This window comes from Micromys minutus, assembly GCF_963924665.1.
Source record: "Micromys minutus genome assembly, chromosome: X".
Lineage (NCBI taxonomy): Eukaryota > Metazoa > Chordata > Mammalia > Rodentia > Muridae > Micromys > Micromys minutus.
Genome location: NC_137970.1, coordinates 47,033,563 through 47,047,262, shown reverse-complemented (window position 1 = coordinate 47,047,262; position 13,700 = coordinate 47,033,563). Strand labels below are relative to the sequence as shown.

General features: G+C 34.9%; 1 protein-coding gene across 1 annotated transcript in view; it reads left to right on the top strand.

Annotated features, from left to right (window-relative positions):
• TEX11 (testis expressed 11) overlaps nt 1–13,700 on the top strand; it is a gene marked incomplete at both ends in the record, with an annotated part of 185,322 nt that overhangs the window by 158,290 nt on the left and 13,332 nt on the right. The window contains 3 exons of the mRNA XM_080910083.1: nt 4,312–4,461; nt 6,197–6,305; nt 7,326–7,446. Of these exons, the coding sequence (XP_080766209.1) occupies nt 4,312–4,461; nt 6,197–6,305; nt 7,326–7,446 (380 nt within the window). The remainder of the gene's footprint in view (nt 1–4,311; nt 4,462–6,196; nt 6,306–7,325; nt 7,447–13,700) is intronic.

Genomic DNA, 13,700 nt, shown 5'->3' with positions numbered 1-13,700 from the left:
CTCTCTCTCTCTCTCTCTCTCTCTCTCTCTCTCTCTCTCTCTCTCTCTCACACACACACACACACACCTACCTTAGCAATGACTTTGCAATGTCATCCATTAGCATATATTCAAGTGGAATAAATGTTATTTATTCACTAAAAGATGCACAAGAATCTTCAATATTTCTTTTCCTAAGAGCTAAAAATCTGAAACAACCATGTCAACGGAAGGATGAATTAAATAAATTTAAGGTTACATCTTATTTTACATGTACTTTATGCTCATTGTAACTAGTAAGATTTTAATGTATACTATCAAACCTTTAAAAAAAATCAAGTACTGACAAAAATGTATTCATATACTTTTAAGCAAAAATGCTTAAAATCTGTACATTTATCTTTGTTTTATAAAATAAAGTTGTTCAATTTTAAAAAATAATGTTTGTATAGTGGAACACTGCAAAGCAAGAAAAGAAAATAATCTCTAGTACATATAAAGATAAAAATTAAAATCACAGGCATTGTCATGAGAAAAAGAAATCAAGCATAATAGGATATACTGAATTCAATTTTTAAAAAATAAAATAAATAAATAAATAAATATGTTAGAGGTAGAGAGATGGATTAAACAGTCAAGAATATATGCTGATATTTAGAGGATCCAAGTTCAGTTCTTGGCACCCATATTGGCAATTCATCATTAACTACTTATAAACCCAGCACCAAGGAATCTGGTGACCATTTCTAGCCTCTGTGGGTGCCCACACACAGGTGGCACACACTTGCACAGACACACACACACACACACACATTCAAAGAAAGTACTTAAGTCTTTAAAAATTAGCTTATTGGGATATAACTCACGTCATGCAGCTCATCCATAAATATGCATGGCTCAGTAGACTTTAATATAGTCAGATAAGTGCAACCACAGTCAGACAACATTCCTTTATCTCAGAAACTTTGAAACCTTTATCAACCCTTGTATTTTCTGAACCACTAATTTATGTTCTGTTCAAATGGATTTGCATATTCTGAATGTCTGATATATATGGAATCATATAATATGTTTAGTTAGGCTTATTAATTTAGAATATTTCATATTTTCAAAGTTCCCCCATGTTGTAGCGACTATCAGCTCTTCATTACTTTTCATAATCAAATATTCCATTTTATAAATACACCATTTTATTCATCTATTGATCAATTTATCATTTAGCTTGTTTCTAGCCATGTAAACTTTTGAATCAATTTGTCAGTTTCTTCAGACAAATATTCCCATCTGGAATTCTGATGAATCTGAAGATCATGTACGAAAGTATTGATGTTATTTTGGGGGGTGGAGGGTTCAAGACAGGGTTAATTTTGTGTAGCATTGGCTGTTCCATAGACCAGGGTGGCCTGCAACTTAAGAGATCCACCTGCCTCTGCCTCCCAAGGGTTGAGATAAAAAGCGTGTGTCACAATCTCCTAATTTTTTTTATTATTAGCATCTTAACAGTGTTAAATCATCTAATTCCTAAACATGGGATATCTTCCCATTTCTTTATATTTTTATTTCAGTGGTATTTGTGTATAAGTCATATATCAATACAGTATTCACTGATAAAATCAGGGTAATTAACATTTCCATTTCCATGGTACTTTTGTAGAGACTTCTGGTCACTAATATATGATTGATAGATAAGATAATATGAACTATAGTTATCTCACTGTGTTATTGAACACTAGAACTTGCTATTTTTATCTAATTATATCTGAGAGGAACATTTTAATAACCTTTTAAAATAGTTGTGGATATAGATTTTTTCAAACAATACTAAAATTCAGTTGATAGTTATTTTAACTGCCTTGTGATGTGGAAATTAACACAACAGAATGTAATTTTTATGCAGTAACACTAAAATCCAATGTCTGACACTCTATAGATCTTTTACTAATGATTTATCAATGTAATACTATAATTGTCATTTTGAAAATGTTAATTCCCTAATTATGAAAATTGTCCAAACATTGGCATATTAGTTCATCCAATAAAAATACTTATATTTGTTATATATCACAATTTTAACAAGTAATATTTGTATTTATTCATATAATTAATCTCAGAAAAAAAGCTTCAAATGTTCTTTGGTAAATTGTCATCTCAGTGATGAAGACAGTATTTTAAAATTCAGACATTTGGATTGTAGAGAAACTGAGGGGTTAAGAGCACTGACTGTTCCTCCAGAGGACCTGGATTCAATTCCCAGCACCCACATGGTGGTTCACAGCCATCCGTAACTCCATTACCAGTGGATCCAACACCTTTGTCTGGCCTCCACAGCTACCAGGCAGGCATATTGCCCACAGACATACATGCAGGCAAAACATCCAGGAACCCGATATAGAAATAATTATTAAAACATTTAAATCAAACATTTGCTTGAAATTTCAATTTTTAACACTGGCAAAAATAATGCCATTGCTCACAAAGTAACAACTTTCTCTTTTAATTAATTTTAATTAGTTAATTTTGGCTGAAGTGTTTAGCCAGATACCTAAATTTGAATGCCGGTGTCTTTTTATTCTTTAAAGTAAAAAAATACTTTAAAAATAAAGCACTAACATTAACAATATAAAAGAACTTAAACTTTCAGAGGTATATCAAGAACTAAAGAAGACAAAAAAGATCATCTGACCTTGTCATTGGCTTACTAACACTCCCAAGTCAAGTTAGAGTTCACTATTGGGACAAAGTTTCCCTAGGACTGCTCTAAAAATGTTTGGTATAAAGGCTTGAATCAAGTGTGTTGTAGAATGCACTGCAAAGGACCCACACGGCTTCCTTATAACAGATTTTCTTATTGTGGCCCTCACTCCACTGTTCCTAACAAGTATTGTATTGTCCTAGAAAGGGTGACTGAAGCCCAGCAAGGAGTAAAAGGAAAGAAAAACAAAAACATCAAAAAATGTTGCAAAAGTTAAACAATTGAAAAGTGATTGAAGGAATGAGCATGCTCTGCATCCAGAGAAAAGTCATTTGGAAAATTATGTATAATTGGAAGGACACAATAAAGTTTAACGATAGTATTATTTAGAAGGTAACATAACTGTGGGAGAATCATGTTCTAACTTCAACACTGATAAAAACGAATATAGAAGTTGATTATATATTTATTGGCAGTGATTATAAATTACAATATATATCACAGGTTGAAATCTGAAAGTCCAAATTATAAAAGTTCACCAAAAGCCAAAACATTTTAGGACAGGCATAATGCCACAAGTGAAAATTTTGCATTTGACCTCATATGACCAATCTAGAAAACAAATATTTCTGCTCCTAAACATTTCAGAAATGGGGCACTATTGCGTAGCAGTTTCTTCCAGGATTAAAACTTTCCATCTTGGAAGGAAGCTCATTAAAACACAGGATGTTAGAGGAAATGTGACAGTTAGATATTTAAGACAGGATATGTATTCAAAGGCAAGTAAACAACAGGATATCCTGGGTAGGTGGCTTGCTAAGACTAAGATGCTTATAGGGAGGTCAAACAACAGGATGTTCCAAGGCAAAGTAAAACATGCCTGCTGCGGGGAAACTCTTTATGCTCAGGAAGTAAATAACTCAGTTGCTTCAGAAAGTCCCTGAAACTGACCAAAAGTACTAGGTCCTTCTTTCGCCATGCATAAATAAGCAGTAAGAACTGCTTAGAGAAGAAGCGGAGACCAGAAAGCTGCCTAGAGCTGCCTAGAGGAGGCTCAGAACAACTAAGTGTTCCAAGATTACAGGTGTGGAGCGTGGAACCATGTACCACCATGGATACTACTGCATACAGTTGCCTCAAATATTCAGCGAATGGCAAATAGAAGTCAAGTATAGTGCACAGCATCTGAAATATTCTTTTCATGATGAGAGCCAAGCTACATCACTGACTGAATAAATTTAACAAGTTTGGAAACTCTTTTGCTAATAAAACTATTGTTTATGCATCATTGTGTTTTCTGTTTAATTCGACCATGACAGTGAGTGTCAGCTCAAAGGACACAGGCATGTTCATTGGAATCTTAGCAATATCACAAGAACATTTTCAGGCCAGTTACAAGCATCACAGCTGAAGTTTGAGAATATGTAGGAAATGCTAGTAAATGTGTTACAGGGTAGTGAAATTAGTGATGTGTTTATAGATACTAAAATGTTGAAAGTCTATCAATAGAGACTAGGGTGCCCTTCAAACTGTAAGTGAAATCAGTTTTCCCATATGTGAAACTTGTCCAGTTAGGATAGGATAGAAGAGAGTATTAATGTTGCAATAAAAGAAAATGTTAAACTTTCCCTTTTCTTTAGGAGATTTCTCAGGTGATGACTGTGGAGTAATGCTTCTGCTGTATGAATTTGAAGTTAAAACCAAAACAAATGATCGATCACTGAACCGCTTTCTGGAATCAATTTGGAAGCTGCCTGGTTTAGAGAACAGAACACTTGAGACAATAGCATGTAAGTGCTCTATTTGTACCCATGTAGGGCCAGTGCCCATTTAGATCCTACTGTTCTCTGTCTTCTGATCTTGAGCTGGTATTCCTCACGGTATATTGTTTCTTCCTCTCTGATGCATTCTTAAACTATTTTGAATTAAAATCATTTATATAGTTATCTTTTCACTCTTTAAGATTCTAATCTCATTAGTATCATGAGCAATAATTATATGTATTATACTAATAAATCTTAATGAAGAGGACTGCTCATAATAAATGCTCAAATGCAGTCTATATGTAGAATTTAACTATGTAACAACATGATAGGGGAAGCTCAAACTTTGGAAAGTTAGTTTTATGTAGGTAACTAAAAATGATAAATAGCTACTTTGATGATTAAAGATGACTCAACCTTAGTAATTTACTAAAATGTATAGAGAAATTTGGAAATTTTTGAAAGTCTCTCTCTCTCTCTCTCTCTCTCTCTCTCTCTCTCTCTCTCTGTGTGTGTGTGTGTGTGTGTGTGTGTGTGTGTGTGTGTGTGTGTGTGTGTTTACATGTGTGAAGGTTAGCTGAAAACTTGCAGGAGGCAATTCTCTTTGCAGCATATAGATGCCAGGGATGGAAATCTGGTCATCAGGCTAGGTGGCAAGTAACTTTTTACACACTGAGCCACCTCACTAGCCCCTAGAAGTTTGGAAATATTTTAACACAAGTGTCATTTTCAAAATTTGTTAAGCTATTCTATAGGACTTACAGGTCTCAAAGCCACTGGGGAATGTACTGCTGAAAATGCCTTGATTATCTTCCCTTTTACCTGTTACTTTCCTCTACAGCTTGAGCATGATCAGTAAATGTATTAGGTAGCCTCCAGTACACTACGCTTGCCTTAGGTTTTCTTGAAGTGGACCAATGAGGCCAATGAGGCATATTCTGACTACCACTCCTTATAGAACTGCTCTATAGGCTTCTTGGAAGTATTAGAAACTTCTAAGACTCTCTAAGGCAGTAATGCCTTTCTATTTTTCGCACCTGGCAGCAGCAACAACAAAACCAGTATATTGGCAGATTGCTGTCTGGCTTTGATTAGCAGCCTTTTATTGATCTGCTTTTATGTCTTAGCCTTTCCTTCACTGTGGCTCATAAGATGGTTGCATCACCTGTAGGACTGTGCATGGTTACAGAAACAGCAGCTTTTCCATCACTGATTGTTGAAGAATGAATGGAACCTGAAAGTCCTACAGTAGTACTCTGTCTGGAAATAAGAGACCTTCTGAAAGCTCCATAGAGTCATCATTTTATAAACATGGGGGAGGTGTGAGTGAGACTTTTTGTTCCATTATAAAATGGATGTGTCTTAGTCAGGGTTTCTATTCCTGCACAAAACATCATGACCAAGAAGCAAGTTGAGGAGGAAAGGGTTTATTCAACTTGTACTTCCACATTGCTGTTCATCACCAGAGGAGGAATGTTACTTACTGGCTTGCTCAGCTTTCTTTCTTATAGAACCCAGGTCTACCAGCCCAGGGATGGCACCACCCACAATGGGCTGGGCCCTCCCCCTTGGTCACTAGTTGAGAAAATGCCTTACAGCTGGATCTCATGGAGGCATTTCCTCAACTGAGGCTTCTCTCTCTCTAATAACTCCAGCTTGTGTCAAGTTGACACAAAACTAGCCAGCACAGCATGTTCTGCATGAAAAGTGTAATGAATTAGATAATGTGACATTCAGAACCTTTTCCCTTCTCCTCTTATAGTCCTAGCTATGGATAAGCCTGCATACTATCCTACAATTGCACAGAAGGCCTTGAAAAAACTTTTATTGATCTACAGAAATGAAGAGACAATTGATGTTTTGAGATACAGGTTAGTAAATGTAATTTGAAACTTAAATTAAGTTTTATGGAAGCCAAAAAACAAACAAAAAAAACCTCTACTTAGTGTCCCATAAGTATAAGACCACTATAATCAACTGGGCTAACATAGAAAATTATAGGGAAACTATCCTGTAAACTACTCTGTAGTGAAAATTGTATTAAACACTGGAGAACATTAAGCAAAATTAAGGAATCTACTGTTCCCAGGGGAAGAAAAGAAGGGCATATCCTGGTTTCCTTTATTGTTCTAGTCATAAAATGAAATAGTACTATGTGTCTTCTTCCTTCATGTCATTTACTAAATATCCCAAATGATCATAATTGGTAGCCACCACTCAGCTTCAACATTTACCCTATAATTTCTTCCCTAGTACTTCTAAGTATCAGTAAAGTTATGTGGATTTTGTTTTTTTTCAGGAAAAAATCATTATAGTCTTTCTGTTCTGAGAAGTGGGATTCTCATTTTTTGTCAATTTAAATCCAAATTTAATCTTTAAATTTAATTAAAAAAATTTTTGTCCCTTTGAAGAGGTAGCATGATTATTTAAGTGCCCATAAATTGAATCAGCTCATAAAATATGACAATGGTATGATTGGGCTGGAAAAATGGTGCTGCAGATGAAGATACCTGCTGCCAAATTTGATGCTCTAACTTCACTCTCATAGACCCACATAGTTGAAGGAGAGAACCAACTCTGCAGGGTTGTCCCCTGACCTCTGTTCAAGCATGTGCATGTGTGTACATGGACACACACACAAGTAAAAGTAATAAGTTAATTAAACAATTCCTTCATGAAGGAGATAAACTTTTCTAAAAAGACAACCAAGCAAAATATCAAAAGGACTGATCAATCCCCTTTACACTTCAAAACTGTCTTCTAAGGTGAGAAGAAAGATCAAAATGGAGGAAAGGGCAGACCTGCTGTGAAGACAAAACTCAGAGTTGCCTTCTTTTAGCCAGGCCAGTGATTTCTTTCCTACGGATGACTTTTCTCTTTTTATTTTTCAGTGTATGCATGCATAACTTGATTGACCTTCTGCTGGCAGGTGAAATATGGAATATGACACTGTATCCCCTAAAAGAAGTTTGGGTACATTTAAAAAGTGCTCTGAGCCTCATTAGGCAAACTGTAAGTCAAAGAACTATAGTAAACTTGCAGACAATTGTAAGGAACTGGAGTATATTTGAATTCATATAGAATGATACTTTCTGATAGGAGTTTTATGGTAAATTCACATTACAACATAGATATCTACTTCAAAGTATCTCTGAGTTTATAAAATATAAAGAGTTAATGGTAGGGATTTTCTAGTATAAGCTTACTAAGGTTTGTGTCAGAATAACAAGATGACTAAGCCTCTTGAATTGTTTTGTGTTTGGAGCCTGATATACTTAATATAATAATGATTATATTAATTTTGTAAAATGGTCTATTAATTATTCTCACCATATCTCAGAGGCAGGTGATAAAATAGAAGGAACAAAAATATGTATTTTGGTTCCTTCCAATTGTTTACTTGTTTGTTTTCAGTGAAGATTCTTTTGGTTCCTGCCTTCTTTCAAGCCCTTTGCAGTCCATCTATGTTATCACTTTACCAGTATTTCATTCTTTCTGCTGAAAAGTTCTTTACCACATTTTGTTTGTCTGTTCATTAGTTGTTAAGCATTTATGTTGTTTCTACCTTTTAACCACTATGAATGGTTCTTCCTGTGACCATTTGTATACAGTTACTTCTGTTTGTTTTGTGTGTATATATATTATATATAACATATAATGTATGATACAATATATACAACATATATGTGTTTTATATATACCATATGACATATATTATACATGTTTTCTATATAATATGTATAACATATATGTGTTTTATATATATATATATATATATGGGGGGGAGACCCACTATATCATCGTATAGCTCTGGCTGGCATGGAACTCATTATATACCAGGCTGGACTTGAACTCACAGAGGTCTGACTGACACTGAATCCCAAATTCACATGATTAAAGGTGTGCACCACTAAGCCTTGCTGTAGCATACATATTTAATTTTCTTAAATGTATATGTACAAGTAGAATTGTAGGGTCCCCTGTTGACTCTGGGGTTAGCTTTGTAAAGAGCTGCCCCTCAGTTTTCCAAAATGAAAACACTACTTTACATTCTGCTTTAGTTATAGTTCTATTGCTGTGGCAAAATACAGTTGTGAAGGAAACTTTCAGAAGAGTTTATAGTTTGAGAGGAAAAGTACACAATGGCAAGGGAACAAAAAGCCAAGATATTCTTAATCACAAACACAAAGCAGGAAAAAAACGTGAACTAGAACTCTGAGAGTTCAAAACCTACCACCAGGGATGTCCTTCCTCCAGCAAGCCTGTACTACCTCCCTAAACAGTGCCACCAGCTGGGAAACAAGAGTCCAAATATCTAGACCTGTGGAAGATATTTTTGTTCAAACCACTCCATAGTCCCACTATGTGAAGATTCTGATTTCTCTACTTCTACATCAGCATTGTTATTATCTATGTTTTTATTATACCCATCTTAGTGATTATGGAGTGATAACTTCTGAGGTTTGAGATTGGTTGTTTCTTTATAGCTAATAGTGTGTTGAGCATATATTTATTGACTTTTCATTTCTTTCCTGGAATAATGTCTATTTGGTTTTCCTACTTTTTAAAAATTGGGTTGTCTTTTAATTGAGTTATAAGAGTTATTTATATATTCTAGATAAAGTTCTTATTTTTTTTACAACTTTATTTTAAAAAACAAAGATAAATGTACAAATTTTAAGCATTTTTGCATAAAAGTATATGGTTTGATAGTGTGCATTAAGGGATAAGTTTCTTATTTTTAAATAGTTTCTTTAATTTTTTTCTCATTTTCCCCAATGTAATCATTTGAAAAGAAAATAAATTAATGAAGTCTAATTCATCAAGCATCCCACTTTTATAGATATTATACTTTTATAGATGTTGCACTTTTATAGGTAGTACTTTTGTAATGAAACAAGTATTTGCCCAATCCAAGTTTACAGATATCTTCTCTTATGTATTATTAAAGTTTCATATTTCTATCTTTTGACTATAGGTCTATGATACATTTTAAATTAATTTTTGTATATAGAATAAAGTAAGAATCTAATTGGCTTCTTGTGTACTTTTGTATATGGGTACCTTTCTCTTGTTTGAGTTGAGTTTCCTCATTTGTAAAATGCTCTGGTCTGAGCCTACCACATTGCACATGTATGGGTAATGAAAATAGTATGTATTATAAACGTACTCATTAATATGTAAGAGGCTAACTGTTTTTTTATGAGCGCTATAAAACTGGAGAGTAAGATGGCTGGCTTAATGTCATGCAGAAAGTCATCACTTATATTCTAATTGATATCTAAGTATGTTGGTTTGAAATGTAGCTCAATTTGTATAGTGCTGACTGAGGCTCTGTCTCCAACATTGCATAGCCAAATGTGGTGGTGCACACCTGTAATCTAGCATCTGGAAGCATCAGAAATTCATGGTCATCTTTGGCAACATAGTGATTTAGAGATCATGAAACTCTGAATTGCAAGCAGGTAAACAAAACCAACAACAAAATCTAAGATCTTGGCTATTCTTTATATAGCAGGATTTGTAAATCACAATATAAGAAAGTATGTAGGATGCCAATCTGATACAAACTATCAGTGACTAATAAAATCTAGAATTCTCTGGAACAGCTTAATTCTGTCCAGTATGAATTTAAATATTAAAAATTTCCAGACTGAACAATTTGGATTTTTTTGCAACCTTTAACCTTCTAGGAAGGGGGGAGGGGAATTTCATTTCTAAGCCAGAAGGTACATCTGGAACTTTAACTGTTTTCTATATGCAAATTTAAAATTAGACTTACTGTGACTCCACACTGATCAATCTCTATAGTCTCTTTGAGGCCACAGCTTCTCTGAGTAACTTGGTTTTACCACTTTTATCCATCACACTACAGTTTTAATCCCTATCATTCCTGTTAGAGAGCTGCTGATTTCTAATTTTTCTGAGGAGTTTCCTGTCCAGTATTGCCCATACCTGAAACATGATCATATGCTTAGCTTTTTATACAGAAAATAATTTAGTGACTCTATTAGCTCTTTATCTTGTACATATTGCTTTTTTTTTCTTTTTGATTGAATGCGCTGTGTGTCTGCTGTGTTTCAAATGCTCAGGAGAAAAGTCGTCCTTTACCATTTTTTAAAAATTTATTAAGTCGATAACTTTTACCAGCTACCTCCATATACTGGCAAAATGCCTATTACACAAATATAACACCTCTGTCTCGTGCACCATGCTTTACAGTTAGCATTCGTGTTTTACTTTTATATCCATTATCTTCCTGTAAGTCAGTAGACAGTGCCATTGTTACTTATCTTGGATTTACAATTGAACACATTTTTAAAATTCAAAAAGTCAGGTTACTAATTTAGTTTAAATCATCTGTGGCTAAAAAATGGGCCCTGGTACAGTCTCTGGCAAGAACCTGCTTCCTCATAGATGAGATAATTTCTTTCTATAACTTCAGATGGCAAAAAGGAAAAGGGATCTCTCTGGTATCTTTTATAATGGCACTAGCCCTATTTCTGAGGATTACCCTTATTACCTAATCACATCCTGATGATCCAAACTCTTAATATTGGCAATTTGAAGGTTAGGGTTTTAACATGTGACTTTGGAGATTATACAAATATTTAATTGCCCCTTTATTACTGGACTCATTCTATCGTGCATCTTTACCAATCTTTAGTAGGAAATCTCAAGTTAAATGAGAGAATTAGGCTGCTATTCAGAGCTACTGGCAATGAAAGAGCCCAGTGGGGAAGGGATCACATGCTTTTATGTAGGCATTTCTATGTACTCTATAATAGGTTTTCTACTATTCTAGATTCCTTTTTAAGAATTGGGTTGTAAGGTATATACTTGGAGGGATCCATGGCTTCAGATATATAGCAGAGGTTAGCCTTGCCTGACAGCCATGGGAAGGAAAGCCCTCAGTCCTGTGGGGGTTTGATGCCCCAGTGGGGCGGGAGAGTGTGGGTCGGTAGGGGAGCACCCTCATAGAGGCAAAGGGGAGGGCAGATGTGGAATGGGGGAATTGGTGAAGGGGGGTAACCAGGAAGTGGGATATCATTTGAGATGTAAATGAATGGAATGATTAGTTTAAAAAGAAAGAAAAAGAATTGTGTTGTTTAGGCTGCCTCTAAATTAAATTTTATTTTGAAATAATTATAGTTATATATACTTACAAGAAATAACAGCAATCATCTACCCTCTTTACCCAGCTTTCTACAATGATAATACCTTACAAAATAATATCATAGTACCACAATCAAAAGCCAGGCATGGTAGCACATACTCATGATCTCATTACACAGGACATGGAGGCATGAAAGTTAAGAATTGAAGGATATACTTTACACAGAGAGTTTGAGTCAAGTGTGGACTACATAAGTGCCTGCCTCAAAAACCTAAAAAAAACAAAACAAAAAAAAAAAAATCCCAACCACAATATTGACATTATTTCAAACAACACAGGGAACATCTCTATCACCACAGAGATCTTTCTTGTTGCCCTTTTATCTCTTCCACTTCTCTCAGTCCCAGCTTTACAAATAGCCAGCTACTAAAGTATTGCCAATTTCTCTACTTTTGCCATTCCAAGAATGTTATCCAAATGAAATCATAGTGTGTATTGAGCTTTAGAATAGTATTGTACATAACCTGCTGAAATTGTCTTTTTCTATTCATCAGAATTCTCTGGTAATTCACCAAGTGATTATGTTTCACAACAGGATAGATATTATATGACTCTGCTCATGTGAAGTACCAAGACTGATAAAATTGACAAATATGAAAAATAGAGTGCTGGTGGTCGCTAGGGATGGAGCCTATAGAATTTGAGATTTTAAAGATTAAAGCAGTTCTATAGGTGGTTGGGTAGTGTTGATAGCACAGCAGTGTGAATGTGAACTGTTCACTAAAAAGTGGTAAGATGGTAAATTGTGTGCTGTACTTTAAAAGCTGTAGAAAAATTTTAGCAGTTACTGTAACATTTTGCTGTTTCAGAAGCATCAAATGTTTGTCTTTTTGTTGTTCAGTGTAAATATGCTAAGTTCTTAGTTTAGTGAGTAATTCTTTTTATTGAAATCTAAACATTTTTATGTCATGTTGACATCTTGAATCTCATTCAGCCTTCTGTTTTAGCTGGCTTTTTCTAACACCACTGTGCAAGGGAAGAAACTTGACCTGGGTATATCCAGGTAAAAGCTTGGCACTGGCACTCACATGCAGTCACATTAGTCTGTCTGTCCATCCCTCCCCCCCCACACACACATACCTTAAACATAAAACATTTTTCTACTTGGCCTCTATTGATATTTGAGGTGGAGGACCCCTCATTACTGTTGGTCTCATCTCTAGAGAGATACTTTTCATCTCTAAATATCATGTCTGATGATATAGGAAGCAAAAGAAAACCCAGGGAACCCACAACTATGCCAATCCTTGGTGCTACTAGCTAGTCTTCCTTCCTTTCTACATTCCAGAGTCTTCTTAGGTTTGTTTTATTCATATGTCTAGGATTTAATTGTACTTGCTAGGAGAAATGGGACTACATATATTTTTTTCTACTTCATGGAAAAGACATTTGGTAATTAATTTTAAAACTATACAGAAATATACAATAATGATGAGGGAAAGCTTAATATTAAATATAAACCCAGTTCTCATAGCTGGCATCAAAGTCAGATATAACCAAGATAGTGCTTTTTACAAACTTTGTATTACATGGTTTAAACTTATTCATTGTTGGGGTATACATGTGCCATAGCATGTGTGAGTCATGGTGTATATGAGCCATGTTCCATGTAGAGATCAGAGTATAACTTATAGGAATCAGTTCTCTCCACCACATGGGATCCGGGGATTAAACTCATGTCATCAGACTTGGTTTGAGGCAAGTGCCTTGATTACCTAAACCATCTCAGCCTCAGGTCACACAGAGAAGCAAACTTCCAAAGAAAGTAGTTCATTGGGTAAATGGCTTTAGCATTCTTTGTAAAAGAAAGGAATGTTCTTTCTTCTAGTACACACAGGGAAAATGAAAGTTTCCTATACTGTATCAATGTCAGATAAGTTCTTGGTTGAGATGGGACTTGTATCAACCTCCCTTTTCCATTGCTAGAATGAACGTTTCTAGTTTCAACCTAAGCAGGTCCTCTGCATGCTATAATAGACTGGGGTTTTTATGTGTGTCAGTCCTATTGTATCTGGAAGGTGTTTCCTTGAAGTCATCTATCACCTCTGGCTCCTACACTCTTTCCACCTCTTTGTCTATAGGTTTCCAT